General features: G+C 43.6%; 1 protein-coding gene across 2 annotated transcripts in view; it reads left to right on the forward strand.

Moving 5' to 3' along the window:
• The first annotated feature begins 1,552 nt into the window (after positions 1-1,552).
• Positions 1,553-20,116, forward strand: part of sh3bp2 (SH3-domain binding protein 2) — a 45,967-nt gene continuing 27,403 nt past the window's right edge. Inside the window, exon 1 of one of the 2 annotated variants that reach the window (XM_079525180.1) lies at positions 1,553-1,662. In XM_079525180.1, the coding sequence (XP_079381306.1) occupies positions 1,604-1,662 (59 nt within the window). In that variant the 5' untranslated portion in view covers positions 1,553-1,603. Of the gene's footprint in view, positions 1,663-5,459; positions 5,623-20,116 lie in introns of those variants that run through there. The other variant, XM_079525181.1, reaches the window with a different exon arrangement.

Raw genomic sequence — 20,116 nt, forward strand, 5'->3', positions numbered from 1 at the left:
GCATATCTCCCACTCATACGGAAAAGGGTGGGTTTAATTGCCCTTCTTCATTAAGGAAACCTTTTTTTGCACGCTGTTTTACCTTAATATCATTGTAACATTCACCGGTCATTCACAAGCTGACTGAGCGTTAGACTGAGAGGAAGTGTGAGCAAGAGAACGGTAACAGAAAGAGAATAGACTGAGATCACACTTCCTGTTTCATTTGGGTCAGTGTTGATTTCGTAGAAAAATGGCATTAGGGGGCACGTGGGTGCACTAACCAAAAATAGCTGATCTACAAGCACACAACGTGTCGCAGCAGTGTGACACGTTGTGTGCTTGTAGATCAGCTATTGTCGGCATGCAGCTAAGTGAAAATAAGCCATTTCAATGGCATCACGGCCCAAAAAAGATTGTCCACTAAATAAACTGTAGATTTTGTCGACTAAAATCTTGTCATATTTAGTTGACTAAAACTAGACTATTACTAAAACATTTCAGGTGACTAAAATATGACTAAAACTTAACAGAATTTTATACAAAAGACTATGACTAAAACTGAATCAGAATTTGCTGTCAAAATCAACACTGATTTGGGTGTGATCTGATGTCATAATCTGATTCCATGTTGGCTGCCAAATATATGTCTAGTGACGTAGTGTCACAAATGTGTGACTATTTTGTTAGTATTATCCTATTACCAATTATAGCATGGATATTTTTATTATATTAATTTATTATGGTACAGAGAAATCAGAATATTCAACCAGCACATAGCCTACAAACAGACAATACAACCTACTGAAATAGAGGCTATGCGCATGACATCATCATACCCGGAAGTTATGCGGGACTAACTTTCTGGCCTTTACAACCCATACATCCAAACAGAAAAGTCCTATCTGATTGCATTAAACGAAACGACCTTATACACAATTTGCCATTCACTTTATGCATACACATACGTACCCTCTATACTATAGGGACATTTTAGGAACAGCATGGTGTGTCTATACTTTTATCCCTTTTACAAACTGGACAAATAGAATATATTTGTTTAAATGTGTGTATGCTAAATGGATACATTAACACATATGAGATTCACACTGTATACAGCCATCTGGTTAGCCTGTCCATCTGTCAAAAATAATCGTTGTAGTTCCCGGTGCTTTATTATAATACAGCTACATTATGTTAGCCAAGAACCTCCTTAATTTGAACCTGAGCAGTTCCACAGTTGAGTTGGAACACTGTCTGGCACCTTGGTTTTCGAGGTTTGTCGGCATGTCCACCCATCCTGAAGGGGACGCCCTGTGCCTTGTGTCTTGACCTCGGCTTGTGCCTAGGCCCGCCAGCACAACCATGTTGACGACATTATAGTTTCACAATATGGTCTTTCATCACCAGCTCTTGCTACTTGTGGGGAATTCAAGGCTGTCGTCTTCTTCCCCAATCGCTGATGGACCATGCAGAACCATGCTGGGGTCGGTCGCCTCAAGCCGTCTATGAAGACGTGTGGCTTGACAGACAGATAGCAGCGGATCTGGGCAAACTGCTGAACATACAATTATCACCTGCCCTCTACACAGACCACACTGCTTCAGAAGCCCGCCTCTTCGGCATGGACAGGAGACGATCAGTAAGCTGGCCTGCGCCATCTGATCTGCCACGAAAGAACAGGTAGGCATTGTGTTTGACACCATCACCAGCAACATAGCATGCAGGGTACGGTTTTATCTGTTTTTATTGCTGTATACTGTACCTGCAAGCCTGCATTAAAGTGACAATCCTGCCACTTTAATGCTCTGATGATTCTATTCAACAACACATGTTTACCAAGAGGAAGTGGTTGGTTTTGTCAGATGGTGTGAGGAAGCACTTAGTTCACCAGGAATATTCTCATCTATCTATCTATCTATCTATCTATCTATCTATCTATCTATCTATCTATCTATCTATCTATCTATCTATCTATCTATCTATCTATCTATCTATCTATCTATCTATCTATCTATCTATCTATCTATCTATCTATCTATCCTATTCCAAAGTGTGCTCAGTCTGCTCTCAAACGTTTGCCTGCAGACTGCTTTTAAACATTACAGCAGCAGACTGCTTGTCCAAAATAGCTGTGGCCTACATGTTGCATGCGCGACATTGGGCGTGTATGTAGTTTACTGGCTATGTATTTAACCGAATAGCTGCTGAAGTTGGAAGAAAAGTGTTGAGTCTGGCTCAGAGTTTGTATATCCACACAGTCACACATGTGGTTCCATGTGGTGTTCCAGGGGGACGTCCCCAGCTAAATGATTGATATTTGATAGTGATGAACCCTTACAATTGATCACCCATTCACAAATGTAATGTAATTTGTACAATCTCTTCATTATCCCAACAAGCACGGTCAGGACAAGTCAAACTAGAAAAAGTGCCCTTCTGGGCACAGGTCTCCACCAGGAGGATAGGACTGTGTGAGATGTTACAGGTCTCCACCAGGAGGATAGGACTGTGTGAGATGTTTGGCAAAATGTTTAGGAGTAAGTAGTTTGCCTTTGATGGCAATTGGATGATTTGAGGCATTTTGTTCCAAAAATGTGTTTTGCAAAAATCAACCTGTTGGTGGCGCTATAACAGGCCAATGTGAAAAGGGTGGGATATCAGCCTAGTAAGACAATGTGTGAAAGATTTCACGTAAATTGCATGCTGCGTTCATGATTTGAGGCTTTTGTTCAAAATGGGGCAATCTTGCAAACTGTGAAAGCCAATTATAGCCAATTAGGATGGAAGGCTAAAAGGCAGATGCGGAAAATGCAGGTCAAAGGTTTGTTCTTGGCCTCTAGTGGGAGTGTGCATGCAACGTTTCACGCAGATCGGTGCAGTTTTAGGTAAAAATGTGAAAAGCTGCCTCATGGTGGCGCTATAACAGGCCGTTCTGGAAAATGCGGGGCAGAGGTTCATCGTTGGCATCCAGGGAGTGTGTGTGCAAAGTTTGGCATCGACCGGGTTAACGGTGCCGGAGATTAGCTGTACACAGACGGACGGAAGGACGGACACACACACGGACGGAGTGCAAATCATACTCTCTCCCCATGGCTTCGGCCTGGTGGAGACAACTAACACTAGTCAGATCTGGCCCAGAATATCACCTGATTTCAACCAACATAAATTCTGCCCACTAAGACGGATGTCCAGAGAGAGTCCGATCGAGGTCAGATCAACTAGTCAGATCTGGATCAACTAGTCAAATCTGACCCTAACCCTGACCCTAATGACCCTAATGACGTAAAAACCATCCCCATATGGGCTGTGATCTGGCCTAGTCCTGAACGTCACCGGAGGATGTCATCATACCGTTATCATGACGTAATTTGGCTTGCTGGGATGGTAACCCTAACCCTATGCCTTAATGCAAACAATATTCAATAGCAGGTAGTATATTGAACTGGTCGGAATAACGTGTTCCCTCCACGCGCCATGTCCGGCCGGGGAAACTCTCCCGTCAGGTGAAAAGAAGCAGCTTGGACTCCTCATGCATAGAAGGAAGCATGAGGTCAGTCCGCTGCCCCCCTAGGTTGGCAGAGAAAGTGTAGCGCGCAGGATTACATTGACACTGGGTGAAAAAATGGGTTGCAAAATCGTGGAAAGAAATTAGCAGGTACTATATTGATAAAGCAATGAATGACCTAAAACCCTAGAAGGCGAATGGAGGGACTCTTAAAATCCAGCACAGCGATAGTTTATTACGACATGGAAGTCAGAAGGTTTACTATATTTTGTGCGGACCCCCTTTTTATTCATTCTATAACTGCTCCTTTCTAATCAGCAGTGAGAGTCTGTCCACGTCTGTCAACTCTCTACATTCTCATTCGCTACAAGCTATCTCATTCCCGCCCACATTCATTCAGTGCAAATCAGACGGTCTTCTTAAGCAACCTCAGTTCACTACTCATTCTACATGCGTAGCGGTCAAAGCAGGTTGTTCAGCGTCGGAGTGACATTTTCCCCACCTCCCTGGCCTCCTCCTCCCTGTAGCATTTAAGTTTCATGTTGTTATTGGGATGATTATTGTCTCCACCTGGCCGAAGGCATGGGGAGAGAGAATGTTTTTTGCACTACGTCCGTGTGTGTGTGTAAGTGTCCGCGTGTGTGTCCGTCTGTCTGTCTGTCCGTCCGTCCGTCCGTCCGTCCGTCTGTCCGTCCGTTACTGGCTAATCTCCGGCACCGTTAACCTGGTCGATGCCAAACTTTGCACACACTCCCTGGATGCCAACGATGAATCTGCCCCAAATTTTGGGCCCTCATCAAACCCTGTACACTCAAGACACTGCCCCCACTGTCACCCTTAGATCTCCATATGGAGCTGACCTGTTCTGACATTCCATATGTTGATCTGACCTCATCAAACCCTGTACACTCAAGACACACTCTATATGTGGCCAGTACATAATTCATTCCATATGTTGATCTGACCCCCCATGCAAAAGCGCCAGCGCTCACCCAGCAGTCTGCTGTCACCCAGGCGGATGCGTGCCTGTGTGGTCACTTCTCACCCTCAGGCGTCTTACTGGTATTATAATATGTATACTATGTACTGATGTTCAATTGTTCATGGAATAATTGTATCTCATGCTCTGCTCTGGTGATTGTTGTTGATATCAGATTCTGTGTCTCGTGAACAGGTAATCTGTGATATCACATGAGCAGAGGGATCCAGCACCGCCAAACTAAATGCAATAGCTTTGCAATAAATGGTCAATCTGAGCTGTGTTTGTGAGTGAGGGTATGCGCGTGACATCATCGTACCCTATCCGGACGTTATGCGGGAACGCCTATTGAGTGGCAAAAAAACTACATTCCGGCCTTGACAGCCCATACATCCAACCAGTAAAGTCCTATCTGATTGCATTAAACAACGTTAAACGATGTTGAACTCACTTTGCCACTCGATTTGACACTCACTTTATGCATGCATATACCCTCAGAGAGAGAGAGAGAGAGAGAGAGAGAGAAAGAGAGAGACACTGTATGATGGGAACTCTGGACTCTGTCCATGCATAAATAAATATTGCAAACATCTGTATTTTTATGTCATCTGTCAATATTTACAATTTAGGCATTTAGCAGACACTAGTCTCAATCCAGAGCGATTTAAGCAAGAACAAAATAAAAAACATGGTCAAATACATACAAATAGTCATCGTGAAACATATCACTGTGTTTGTGTGTGTGTGTGTGAGAGAGAGAGAGAGGGTCATGTACATGTGTGTGGGTGCTAATGCAACACCCGGGAATCGAACCCAGGTCTCCCGCATGGAAATCCAACATCTTAACCATAAACCACTAAGGCTAATCCAAAGGGATATTCCTGTGAGATATTAGACTTTTTAGGCCACTAGCAGGCTGACATTGTGAGCCACTCTGTTTCTCGTGTGGTTAAATGGGTGGGGGGAGGGAGGCAAGTAGTGAGGGAGGGGGTGTTGCCATGACACTGCAGCTTCACTCAGCTGATCAAACGCCATGCAACTGCAAGGAAGTTGAAAGTTGACTGGGCTTCTCTTGTGGAACTGTAGTAGAACTCTGCTGCTGTCACACACACACAGGAGAAGAGACACGCCGCGCGTCTAATGCAGTATTCTGCAGGTACGTATTGAAAACAATTCCAGTCGTAAATTACGTCAGGGTGTGTGACTGTGACTGTGAATAATGGACGGACGCTATTAGTGACCGCGCCGATATCTACATCGTCGTGCGACGGTGCTCGTTGAAAGTATTGCTGATTGTTTCTTGCGAGCTTTACACAACGCGTCATTTTCGGCGAGCGGCACCGTCGTACGAAGGGGTATAAATTAAACGCGAGAGGCAGTCGCTAAAACAGCTCCTTATAAGTTTTTATTGGGACTATATAGTTTCATTTTACAAGTTAATTCAAGACACGCAGTCGCAACGCAACGCTGGCCTCAGTTTATAGACATTTTAGTGGATGAGTGCCTGCATAAGCTGTTTCTGGTTAGTTGCTTTTAGAAGAGGAGAACTACAGGCTACACAGTACACATTGTAAAATCCTCACTTAGAAATATGGAATATTACATACATTAGGCTAAATTGAGTGGCCTATCATGCACGCTTTTCATTCAAATCACTTCTTGCTCGGGACATGTTAATTCAAGATCAGCACTGAACAGTTAACTTTTTAAAATGCTACAGAAGTCAACGTCTTGTTGGCTGAATGCCAGGATAAGCTTGTTTCTTAATATGAGTTGCTGATGCAGCAGCTGGCCTAGTTAAGTCATTTTCAAGAGTCTAGATATAGCTATTTATAAGTTCAATGACATTTTAATTTAGCACGATTTATAGTTTATACACAGCTTAATTTATGGCTCTTTCAGCAGGGTTTCATTGAACGCATTGTGAGGTGGTCTATTCAGTGGTGGTGGAAAAAAATAGTTAAAATATAGGCTACTAGGCGTATCCAACTAGCCTACATTCATTCACCAACTTGCCATATTTTATTTTATTAGAATTAATACCTATTATTTGAAAATATCTGATCTACATGAAGCTCACAACAAGCATGAGCAGATCTGCTATTAAAAAATACTTGATGCCAATACTTTGTACTTTTACTTCTAACATTTTGATTACATGCCTTTTTACAGTTTTATATTATGGTAGGCCTATAGCCTATGTAAAAAATTATAAATTAGTAGGTATACTTCGTCCTGTCACTGTGTGTATTCATGTGATACACTAGCCCCTTTCGGGACCCTCGGTTACCGTTTCTGAATTTTGGCCGACGGTAGCCCAGGGTCACTGAGTGGTTATTCCACTCGCCATGGGATGCAGATGTACATACCCTCCGTTCACAGAAAGCCGCGCCGCCGCTTGAGTGTTGGTGAGATGTTTCAAAGATGCATAAAGCGGCTATAGGAGACAACGGCTATAGGAGACAACGGAAAGAAGTTTTTTAACTTCTCCCTACTCCTTTCCGAACATATATAAAAGTAAAAATAAAAAAATAAATAATAATTATACTTGCAGCCAGTGAGGCTTGGTTTTTTTTTTTGTTGTTGTTTTTTTTTGGAATATTATTTTATTTGTTCTATATTGAACTTATTTTAATTCTTTGACTTTTGTCTAATTTTTTATAATGTTCGGAATAAAGTTTTTCATTCATTCATTCATTCATTCATATTTTTAGAAATTTTGGCCTCTCTGAAATTCTCTCTTCCTCACTTCCTTGACTTCCTTATTGACTTCCCATTGTACCGCCTCCCGAGCGGCGACTGGCTAGCTGCACGTCCTAGTTACTGCCTCTGATTGGCCGACCGCGTGCATGCAGGATGTTTATAATGCTGTTGTGTCGTGGGAGGCGGGATATGGGAAGTGAGGAAGAGAGAATTTCAGAGAAGCCAAAACTTCAAAAAAATATACTTAACGGCATCGGTTAATGCAGTTTCTCCCACGTTTCCGTTGTCTCCTATAGCCGCTTTATGCATCTTTGAAACATCTCACCAACACTCAAGTGGCGGCGCGGCTCTCCGTGAACGGAGGGTATGTACATCTGCATCCCATGGAGAGTGGAATAACCACTCAGGGACCCTGGGCTATCGTCGGCCAAAATTCAGAAACTGTAACCGAGGGTCCCGAAAGGGGCTAGTGATATACTACAGTCAGTCAGTGTTGGAAGAAGTATAGGCTACACAAAAAGTGAAAACCTGGCTACTTTTGTAAAAGAACAACAATATTGGGATCAATCAATAGCACACAATTAATTTAACAACAGTTAAAGTGCTCATTATACAGAAGGTCCAATATCACAAGTTTTCAAAAAAAGAAAAAAAAATGCAGATCTACAAGCTTGCCAAAGTAAGAGGGTGGTTTTGTAATAATAATCAAAATCTACAAAGTAGCTAGCTAGTAGTAAAGTTTTCAAAATTATTATAGTGGAGTAAAAGTAGGCTACAATGCCTTTGAGATGGAATGGAGTATAAGTAGGCCTAAGTATTGACAATTGGAAGTACTCCAGTAGTAAAGTAAAATACCTCAACATTGTACTTAAGTATTGTACTGTACTTAGGTACTTTCCACCACCCCTGACTACACAGCTTTAGTAAACCACTAAAACCAGTCAATGTCAATTTAATTTAAAATAGTTTTTTTTTGTTTGCCTCATCTTGAAATTGTTTAAAACATTGTAGTGTTTAGGGCCTTGGGCGTTTATTTATGAAAAAGAAAAGAAGGGGGGCAAACAGGAAAATGTGTTTTAGTACATGAATGTTTTCGTTGAATGTTAAATTTATTTCAAGTTTGTTTCATGCAAGTCTTTATGGGGGTAACACTTTCATTTAAAACAGTTGTTTGTGGTCACGCTTATGGTGTTAATGGCAGCATTGGCAGGGTTTATGGACTTGTTTCATAGAGGAATGTATATGCGGTAGGCTCATGTATTGTCTGTTTGAAGACAAGTTTTGTCTTTGAACTCTGTCCTCTAAGGTGGTTTAAGCAGTCAGTCCAAAATACAGTTTCTGAATCGAGTCAGTCAGTGCAAGAACTTTGATGTCTGTCCTGCTCTCTATGTCATCATGGATCATGGCTCTCAAACGTTTTCATGTCGAGGACGGACAACTTAATATGTATTTGGCTGCGAACCCCCATCTGAACATATTTTGTGCCAGCGACCCCCATACAAGATTTGTGTTGTTAATGTTTCCAACATGTATTCATTTATTCAAGTACATAGTACTTGCAGAGGTAGAGCATGTAGATCTTCTATTTTTATTTTATTTGTTATTTTTTAGTTTAATTTGTGATGGGAAAATAATATGCCATATAATATGCCAAAGTAAGGGATTTCACCCCAATATTGGCTTTTTTTTCTTTTGATGCAATCTAAAATGTAGCCATTTAGCAGATCTTCGTATTCTGAATGACTACACAGCGCAACATAGTTCCTTGTTAAGTGGCACGAAACCTTGCTTTGACTATAGACCCTTCGCTATATAACGACAATTATGTAGCAAATATGCTCAGTATGTTTCTGTTCCTCTCTGAACTCGCTGTTGATGGTGACGCTGCAATGTGAAACTGGCCCAGCGGGAATTCCCTCTTGCATGACGCTTCGCTTTCACATTAACATCAGAGCAAGTCAATTATGTTGCGTGAAATTGGTCCTGTACACTGTCTAACACAGCTTTCTAAATTAGTTCCATAGTACTCCCTATGAAATGTGAGTCTATCATTACCCCTGCTGCTAAACCACAATCTCCAAGTGAAGGGGATTTGAGTGGTTGTCCACTGGATTTGTAATAACATCCAGTGTACCTTTTACTTAGTAAATATTCTAATATGAGCGGGCAATATACTGTACCAGATTAGCAAATTCACTTGGTTATATTGACGAGTGTTACTGTCTCCACTTGCGCTCTCTCAAAGTTTAAAATAACTCTTACTTTTACTGTATAATTATGATGGAAGGTGGTTGCGGATGAATGCCGGTGGGAATGTGAATGAATGACTGTCTAGACGTGGGCTGCATCATGATGCGGTATTGTGGCATAAACTCAGTGGAAAATCCCCCTCCTCCCCACACTTCACCACCAGAACTGGAGATGATGTGCCTCCCAGGTGGTGAGTAGATACAGGGTGTGCTGCTCTGGGGCTCAACGTGAGGTCCAGGGGGACCCCCAGGAGTCTGGGGTCCCGTGTAGGGGATGCCGATCTTCAGTAAATTATTTGATAGTTAGGAACCAAATAGACCCTTGTGGGTCTGTTACTCTGAGAGTGTACAAAATAGACCGATTGGGTCCATTTGTTCACTCTCAGAGTTGCACGGAGGGTCTTTCAGTGAAGATTGTGGTCCCAGAGATTGTCAGATGGAGGGTCTTTTGCCAAATGCGTATAAAACTGGGGGTCCTTGATATTAAAAAAATCACACCCGTGTGAACTGAGTGGTGTAAGGTCTTATATTAGACTGATCAGCTGTGGTCTGACGTAATGTCTGACGTAATGAAATCACACCTGTGTGAACTGGGTGACCATAGCAACCATGCTCATTTTTTGGTACGAACAGACAGACAGACACGTAAACTAACAAAGCCAGTTGTAGGAGTGGTTTACACCACTCAAAAATAGTGTATTGGATAAGAGCACGTGTAAAACGTAAAGACGGGCAGAGAGAGTGAAAGAGAAAAAGACATAACACTATAATACAGGAACTTGTTCAGACAGAGAGAAACTAAAATTAAATGCACCGCTGTGCAGAAAATACAGGTACACCATGGTGAGTGTTTATACTGGAAGTGTAAAAATGGAACTGTGAGACACTCTTAACAGGTTACGAGACCGTTTGGTTACGTTTGTATACTGAGTTCAGCTTAGGCAGAGGGACGCTTGCGTGGCGGCCGGGCATAGAGATGAAGTTGCTGCCCGCCACTATGGAGACTTTCAGGCCGCTAGACAGACAGCCTGAAAATCCAGTCCTATATTGCACTGATCAGAGTAACGGTCACTGAGTTATATACTCGGTGACCGTAGTAGTAGTTCCCCATATCTGTGCAAGGTAGGAAGGTATTTTTGGTGTGACGATTCTAATGCCAAACCCTGGCCTGAACAGCGTTTGTGCAAAGTTTGGTGTGGATTGGAGCAAAGTGTGTCTGTGGCCCCGGGGGCCCCTGATGTGTGACTGTTGTCATGGCAGACCCCTGAACGGGTGCGAGGTAGGAGCAAGTAGCAACGGTGCGCACGTGACACCTGATGAGAGCGTAAGGGTAAGGGTCCATTTGGTTCCATTTGTACACTCAGCGTTACAGACCTGTATGGGTCCATTTGGTTCCATTTGTACACTCAGAGTTACAGACCTGTAAGGGTCCATTTGGTTCCATTTGTACACTCTCAGAGTTACAGACCTGTAAGGGTCCATTTGGCTCCATTTGTACACTCTCAGAGTTACAGACCTGTAAGGGTCCATTTGGTTCCATTTGTACACTCTCAGAGTTACAGACCTGTAAGGGTCCATTTGGTTCCATTTGTACACTCTCAGAGTTACAGACCTGTAAGGGTCCATTTGGTTCCATTTGTACACTCTCAGTTATAGACCTGTTGGGGTCCATTTGGGACCCTGGGGGTCCCTGGACCCCACTTTGAGAAGCACTGGGCTATACACAGCAGATGAAAATAACAGTTGATCAAATTAATCAGTTAATCAACTGGTAGTCGATCAATCAAGATCTATGTAGATCTGCTATTTTCACCACCATTGTACATTGTACATGTAGTATAAAATGGGGCTTAAAAAAGTGCTCTGCTCAATCGATATGTTAACTTGTTATACAGGACCAACCAGTTCACAGACCAACCAGTAGGGGTCAGCAGTAACAAGAGTAATCCAGTGTGTGGAGAAGTCAGGGAATTGGCAAAATGAAAAAAAAAAGCAAAGCAAAAAAAAGGGGGCTTTGTAGGTTGACCCGAAGAAATGGTTAAACTTTGGTGTAATAGGTGGAAGAGATCAAAGGTCCGGGCGGTGCCTGGTGGATCAGACCATGGCTACTTCTTGCGTTTGTGATGCCGCAGGTTAGAATCCATGTCCTTGCATGTGTCTCCTCCAAGCCCCCAGTAAGGCTATCCAACGTTGAAGATGCCACTACCTACTAGCGAAATGTGGAATTGCAGCACTTTAATGGAGGTGGACGGACGTTCATGACATCACGTGCGTAAGCCCGGACCTCAACATTGAGGTCCGGGGCTAGGCTAAACCTCCGCTCGCTCGCGGTTTCCTGTCTTTCAATCTTCACTGAACTATTTGTAATAAAACATGAAAATATCAAAAAAATACAAAATACATGTCAAAGTCACTTACTATCCAGGTCAGAAATGTTTGGTGCAGGCTGGGTTTTGGGTGTGAGTGTGTTGATCAATTTAACTCCAGAGAGAGTGAAAATGGACATACAGTAAGTGGAACCAAATGGACCATTTGTACTCTTTGGAGTTCAATTAACATTTGCAATTAAGGTGATGTTTACTGTGTGTGTGTGTGTGTGTGTGTGTGTGTGTGTGTGTGTGTGTGTGTGTGTGTGTGTGTGTGTGTGTGTGTGTGTGTGTGTGTGTGTGTGTGTGTGTGTGTGTGTGTGTGTGTGTGTGTGTGTGTGTGTGTGTGTGTGTGTGTGTGTGTGTGTGTGTGTGTGTGTGTGTGTGTGTGTGTTCCATTGTTCCACGCTTGGGGTTGGTTGGGGGGGGTGGAAAGTCCCCTGCCTCCCTCTGGTCAGGTGTGTGTGCGTGCGTGCACGTTGACGCTAGCGGCCAATCTGCCCTCCCCTCCGAGGAAGCAGGAAGTAGCAGGGACACAGTCTGTGAGCCAATCAGAAGGCGACTTGGGTAGAAGAAAGATACCCCTTTCAGGAAACGTGCCACAGTTTCAGGGTTTTAGACCATGCCTGACTGACATATACATTCGTGTCATATAATTTATATTGATTTAGCTATTGATTGATTTCTAATAGCCGTATTCTGGATCCATCTATCTACTAACGCCTGTTATCTTTTCGCCGTCCACACCTCCGCCAGGCGATTGGTCAAACCTTAGTCGTGGGTGACAATCTTCCGTCTGTCCGTTCAGTCGGTGGGTCAGGCGTGTCTCGTGGGTCAACAGCATGGTGTTAGGTGGCACCGCGGAGGGTCATGTCTGAAGTGTCGTGCGCTTCGTCCGTGAGGAAGAAGAAGCCGTCGTTTGCGCTGAGTTCCAGACCCAGCGTTAGGATGTGCGTGGGGGATCAGCGGGACATGCTGTAAGTTCTGGATTTTGATTATTATTATTTTTTTTTAAATGCAATTTCTTAGGATCAAGCCACATGCAGTACAGGATCATATAGCGAGATCAGTTCTCCTCAGACAGAACATCTTTGTGACATTTAACATTCGTATTCTGGACCTGTGGACCATCCTCTGCTGTCTACCACAATCGTCTCTCCTCCATCTATCTACTAACCTCCGTTATCTATTCGCCATCCACTCCTCATCTTAGTCATGGGTGAGAATCTTCTGTCTTGTCACTCACTACTACAAAATGAAAACAAAAGGCAACACATTGGCAACAGAGTAATGCACCTGGAAGTGTCTTTAGAAAGCCTTTGTGATTATCGTGTACGTTTCTCTAAGGGAAGTATCCTTTACACGGTTTCATACCGGTCTGCCATTGAGGGTGTATCTTTATCTCTAGGACACTCTGGGGCTCCATTTTCGTCACTGCTAAACGCCTTATCCCTAAACTGCTTTGCTTTTTTTTTTTTTTTACTATTTTGCAAAACATTTTTGAATAGTTAAAATGGCCAGTCTACAAGCTCACAAGGTGTCAATGTAGATTGGCTAGTTGAACTATTCAAAAATGTTTTTCAAAATAGTAAAACAAGGCAAAGAAGTTTAGCGGTTTAGGCATAAGGGGTTTAGCGGTGACGAAAATGGAGCCCTATTTCTTACAATGTACACAAGTATTCTAACCAGTAAGACGTGCATGCATCCGTCTGGGTGACGGCAGACTGCTGAGCGAGCACTGGCGCTTTGGCATGGGGGGGGCATGTCTTGAGTGTACAGGATTTGATGAGGTCAGATCAACATATGGAATGTCAGAACAGGTCAGCTCCATATATGGAGATCTAAGGGTGGCAGCCTTAGGCTAGCTGGGCCTTAATTTTCGGAGCTGTTGAGAACTCTAGTTTCGCCGGCTGCAGTAATAACTTTGGGGCGGGCCCGTCTAGAGTTTGAATGGACAGGTATCAGTCAAAAGGGAGACATCGAAGAGGAAGGACGGGTGGGGAAGGAATAGGATCAACATATGGATTGTCAGAACAGGTCAGCTCCATATATGGAGATTTGAGGTTTGAGGTCAGATGTTGAGTTGAGTCGAGTGGAGTTGCTGGCCGGCTCCATATATGCAGATCTAGGTGATGATCCAGTCTTCTCCATGTATGGCTATCCAGGGTTTGATGAGGTCAGTGCCGTGATCTTCATACATGGTTTGTAAACAACAGTTGAACGAGACCTGTTCAACTTACTAGGATAATACTACGTCCGGTAGTCTGGAAATGTGGCTTTTCAAAATAAGAGCTCGACTGGGAAAAATGCTGGCGTGAATTAGATCCTAATTTTTCAATAAATGCTAGCGGGCTAAGTGTTAAAGATTTCAGGAGAGGGGGTGGCAATAACGAGGGAAGAGCAACTAAAAGAACACAGGGAAGAAAAATCTAATATGTACATTTATATAGCAGCAAGTATGGTACATCAGCCTAGATAGACAAAAGGTATAAAATGTAGCAAATACTGTATGTACATGATGTTAGTGTGCAGGTACAAAATCAGACCTGTCTGAAGTGAGTGGTGCAACAGCGCCACCGAGTGGGCGCGCTATGAACTTGTAGGTCTGCTATTTTTGAAAAATCGTAAAAATGCGGCACACATATCTTTGAATATAGGTATATATTCTTTCAGAGGGATCGTTTTTTTTATTTCGACGTCAGGCCTAAATGGGTTAATCATGTATGCAGGTAAACCAAACCCCCATGCAAATTGTAAAGTTCCTTAATTTATAACTTCATTTAAAGCTACAATCCATTATGTCAAACTGGTCTGGCCACGTGAGAGAGCACATTTATAAGAAATGAGAGCCGTAACACTGGCCAAGAGGGAATCCCCAACCGCTTGACAACTTCCTGTTTGCAGCTTCAAACAGAGTGAACAACAGTGAGAGATTAGAGGAACAACAAATCAGCATGCAGTCAGCCAGCCTTAGCTGCAGCATGCAGCCAGCCTAGACTTAGATAGTATTTTAAACAGACTTATAGCTTGTTACGTAGACAGCTCTAGAATTGCACTTTATGTAGTCATAGCACTTTATAGTACACATGTATAATTTATTATATAGTATAGTATGTATAGTTTACATAGATACTCCACTGTTACGTTCTTAGTTTACGCATGATTCATGATAACTTTTTATATATGTGATGTATGCCATGCTGCTAAATGCCTAAATTGTAATAACTATGTCACCAAAAACTACTTCACCTATTTCACGCCATAAACACACAATGTGTTACTTCGTTAAATTCATGAATGATTGATTGATTGACTTATTTACTCAGTGGAAATTACCAGCATACAAATACTGTTGTACAGTATACAGTATGTACAACATGTGCATACTGTTTTTGCACTGTATGTGTGCTGTGGATGTCCTATCATTCCATGTATCTGTGTGTACATGAGTTTAATTGTACTACTATTAAAACCAACAGGACAGGTGCAACGTAGGCAGGGTCAGACCACTATTAGATATTTAAGAACTGGAGATAATTACGTGCAGTATGATTACGATATGATTGACAGTGTCAGAGATTAGCTTATTGTATCCTACATAGGTCTGCAGTCTGGCCTGGCAGGGAAATGTTCATGGCATTTCTAGACTTGGCTGAAATTCGGTGTGCTGAAGTTGTTCAAGTGTTCATCTCTGTGATCATGTCTCGTCATTCATCACTGGGTTTCTATTTCTATCCATTCCACATCATATCCCTGGTGTCACTTTCAATTCCCCCACAAAGACGTGTGTGTGTGTGTGTGTGTGTGTGTGTGTGTGTGTGTGTGTGTGTGTGTGTGTGTGTGTGTGTGTGTGTGTGTGTGTGTGTGTGTGTGTGTGTGTGTGTGTGTGTGTGTGTGTGTGTGTGTGTGTGTGTGTGTGTGTGTGTGTGTGTGTGTGTGTGTGTGTGTGTGTGTGTGTGTGTGTGTGTGTGTGTGTGTGTGTGTGTGTGTGTGTGTGTGTGTGTACGAGCCTGGTATGTGAACAGCCACTCCTATGAGCCTTTGCTGGTAAACAATAGCTCTGAGATGGGAATCTCTCTCTCACACACACTCGTGTCTCACTCTCAGCTTTCCTGCTGTCTGCCTTTCCTAACCTGTCTCACTCTCTACTTTCCTATTGTGTCTCCTTCTCAGCTTTCCTGTCTGTCTCTCTTCCCCTGTCTCCCTCTCAGCTGTGCTACTGATATATGATATAGTACTTTTATACTTTGTCAGTTCACACTGAAACTTGTCTCGCTACCTGTCTCTCCTTCACAATGTGTTTCCTACTTTCCACTGATTGAAAAGCCAAACAGGAAGTACAAAGACAGTGCAGGGTGAAGTGCTGAGTGGCCAACCTCGATATGCCAGACTGTTGTCTTAACATGGTCTGAAACAATACTGGCTTTACTCTGTGTGGCAGTGTGTGCGTGCGTGCGTGCGTGCGTGCGTGCGTGCGTGCGTGCGTGCGTGCGCGCGTGTGCGCGTGCGTGGCGCATGTGGTACCTCTGAGGGCGATCAATCTTTTGGTTCTGCTGCAACTTTAACCCATGGTGTCCCTATCGAGCTTGAGGACACCATTCAAAGTATAGGGCGACAGAAAGGAACAGGGTGGCCGCATCCATTGAGTTCAATTGAGAAGCGACGTCCCAAGCTATATTGTGGGCACATTTTCAATAGTTAAAATGCTGCTGCAAAAGTTAAAATAGCCGATCACAATGTGTTGTGAGCTTGTATTGTACCTTTTCCGGTAGTTGCTGTACAACAAAGTATGTAGAGTTGAAATGGTCAAGTTGACCTTTGAACTGTTGTTTTGTTGGATGTGTGGCGTTATCTGTCTGCTACTGTGTGTGTGTGTGTGTGTGTGTGTCATCAGTCTGGTCAAGGACAAACATCAGACGAGAATGGCTTCCGACAGGACTTTCATGTCCAGTATCGCATGGACACGTGCACACATACTGTACACGCATGCAAACATGATCACGCACGCATGCATGCACGACTACACACACACACACACACACACACACACACACACACACACATGCATATATCAGGGTTGGGCGTTTGGCCAAACTCTCTACACATTTTAACGTTCCATCTTTGTCCTTATTCTAGTGGGGAACGTTCAGTGAAAATGCTCACAGTGCCATTGCAGCGCGATATGTTGGTAGCTTGTCGGGCTAATTTCCCAAGAAGAGATTCGGTGTAGATGGGGAAAAAGTATAATACGGTTTATGTGCTTAACAAACAGTAGTGTGATATTTAAAATTAACATTGCGGGACAATGCATATTAATATTACATATACATGCAACGGCTTTAACAAATTTGATCTGCAGTCCCCACGCAAAACATAAAAACAAAACGGGTAGACAGTGAAGCACATTACACTAGGAAGCAAAGCACAAACGCATACATACAAGAACAATGCACAAAGGTATAATGTGTAAGGTATAAATCTATATGGTTTAGCAGCGTGTTTTATAGGGCAATATTGGGGACTGCATCCCATTGTCAGGCAGAAACATGGAGAACCATCTCAGTGAGCACAGGGTCCTGTCCTGAGCCCCCTGTTGTTCAGTCTGTTGACCCACGACTGAATTTGGCAGTAACCACATCCTCAAGGTCGCCGGTGGCAAAACCGTGGTGGGAGGGATTCATCAGTCAAACATGATGAGTCTGCTTACAGGAAGGAGGTGGAACTATTGACAATGACCATCATGGCCCAGTTCACACGATCTCTCCCTAAATGTGGACAAAAGAGACGGCGGTCGATTTCAGGAGAGCCAGAGTCACACACCGCTCACCATTGCTGGCGCCCCTGTGGAAAGGGTTAATTAAGGCAATATTACACAAGAGGGTGTGTTACTGTCATTAATAGCACGCCTGCGTTGCTGCAAGAACGAGCCGAAGATCGGTACGGGGGGTGGGGGGTTGGTTGGGGGGGGGTTCGCAGCCAAATGCATATCATTTTGGGGGTCCTTGACATTAAACATTTGAGAACCACTGGCCTATGGTTCACCCTGAGGTGAGCAGTCATCTGTCTTTTTGTACATTTTTCCACCCCGCCATCATGTGGTTCCTACGAGTTTTCCTCATCAGCTACGGTTTCAGAGAAAAAGCTTGTTGTTTATTTTAGTGGGCGGCATTGCTGAATGAGTAGTAGAGAGAGGCAGTCTCGTCATCAGAAGTTCACAGGTTCAACTCCTGTCGGCTCCAGTCTATATGTTTTGAAGTGCCTCTGAGCAAGACACTTAACAAAAGCTGTGAGGGAGACAGCGTAGGAGAGACAGACGGTAGAAAAGCTGTGAGGGAGACAGTGTAGGAGAGACAGACAGTAGGAAAGCTGAGAGGGACACAGTGTATTTAGGAGAGACAGACAGTAGGAAAGTTGAGAGGGACACAGTGTATTTAGGAGAGACAGACAGTAGGAAAGCTGAGAGGGACACAGTGTATTTAGGAGAAACAGACAGTAGGAAAGCTGAGAGGGACACAGTGTATTTAGGAGAGACAGACAGTAGGAAAGCTGAGAGGGACACAGTGTATTTAGGAGAGACAGACAGTAGGAAAGCTGAGAGGGACACAGTTTATTTAGGAGAGACAGATGGTAGGAAAGCTGAGAGGGACACAGTGTATTTAGGAGAGACAGACAGTAGGAAAGCTGAGAGGGACACAGTGTATTTCGGAGAGACAGACAGAAGGAAAGCTGAGAGGGACACAGTGTATTTAGGAGAGACAGATGGTAGGAAAGCTGAGAGGGACACAGTGTATTTAGGAGAGACAGATGGTAGGAAAGCTGAGAGGGACACAGTGTATTTAGGAGAGACAGACAGTAGGAAAGCTGAGAGGGACACAGTGTATTTAGGAGAGACGGACAGTAGGAAAGCTGAGAGGGACACAGTGTATTTAGGAGAGACAGACAGTAGGAAAGCTGAGAGGGACACAGTGTATTTAGGAGAGACGGACAGTAGGAAAGCTGAGAGGGACACAGTGTATTTAGGAGAGACAGACAGTAGGAAAGTAGGAGTGAGATATAGAAGAACCAGTTCTGTTGCTACTTGCTACGTGATCCTATCATCCGATAATATATTGTTTGTATTCTTCCAACGACCCCTCCTCTCTATTTCTCTCTCAAATCTTTCCATGCCTCCCTTCCCTTCATGACTTCATACTCCCTCCCTCCTTCCTTGCATCCTATCATTCCTCTCCTCCTTATCTGTCCTTCTCCTGGCCTCTTCTCTTTTCCTCCCTCCCTTTTTAAAATAGTGAACATAGGCGATGTCGTTGCTGTCGGGCAGAAACCTCTTATCTCCATGTTGGAACACATTTTCTTTTTCGTAAAACCCTACTCCATCACACCAGTAAAACCCTACTCCATCACACCAGTAAAACCCTACTCCATCACCCCAGTAAAACCCTACTCCATCACACCAGTAAAACCCTACTCCATCACACCAGTAAAACCCTACTCCATCACCCCAGTAAAACCCTACTCCATCACACCAGTAAAACCCTACTCCATCACACCAGTAAAACCCTACTCCATCACACCAGTAAAACCCTACTCCATCACACCAAAGTAAAACCCTACTCCATCACACCAGTAAAACCCTACTCCATCACACCAGTAAAACCCTACTCCATCACACCAAAGTAAAACCCTACTCCATCACACCAGCAAAACCCTACTCCATCACACCAGCAAAACCCTACTCCATCACACCAGCAAAACCCTACTCCATCACACCAGTAAAACCCTACTCCATCACACCAGTAAAACCCTACTCCATCACACCAGTAAAACCCTACTCCATCACACCAGTAAAACCCTACTCCATCACACCAGTAAAACCCTACTCCATCACACCAGTAAAACCCTACTCCATCACACCAGTAAAACCCTACTCCATCACACCAAAGTAAAACCCTACTCCATCACACCAGTAAAACCCTACTCCATCACACCAGTAAAACCCTACTCCATCACACCAGTAAAACCCTACTCCATCACACCAAAGTAAAACCCTACTCCATCACACCAGTAAAACCCTACTCCATCACACCAGTAAAACCCTACTCCATCACACCAGTAAAACCCTACTCCATCACACCAAAGTAAAACCCTACTCCATCACACCAGTAAAACCCTACTCCATCACACCAGTAAAACCCTACTCCATCACACCAAAGTAAAACCCTACTCCATCACACCAGTAAAACCCTACTCCATCACACCAGTAAAACCCTACTCCATCACACCAAAGTAAAACCCTACTCCATCACACCAGTAAAACCCTACTCCATCACACCAG

Source organism: Electrona antarctica (assembly GCF_951216825.1).
Source record: "Electrona antarctica genome assembly, chromosome: 16".
NCBI classification, from domain to species: domain Eukaryota; kingdom Metazoa; phylum Chordata; class Actinopteri; order Myctophiformes; family Myctophidae; genus Electrona; species Electrona antarctica.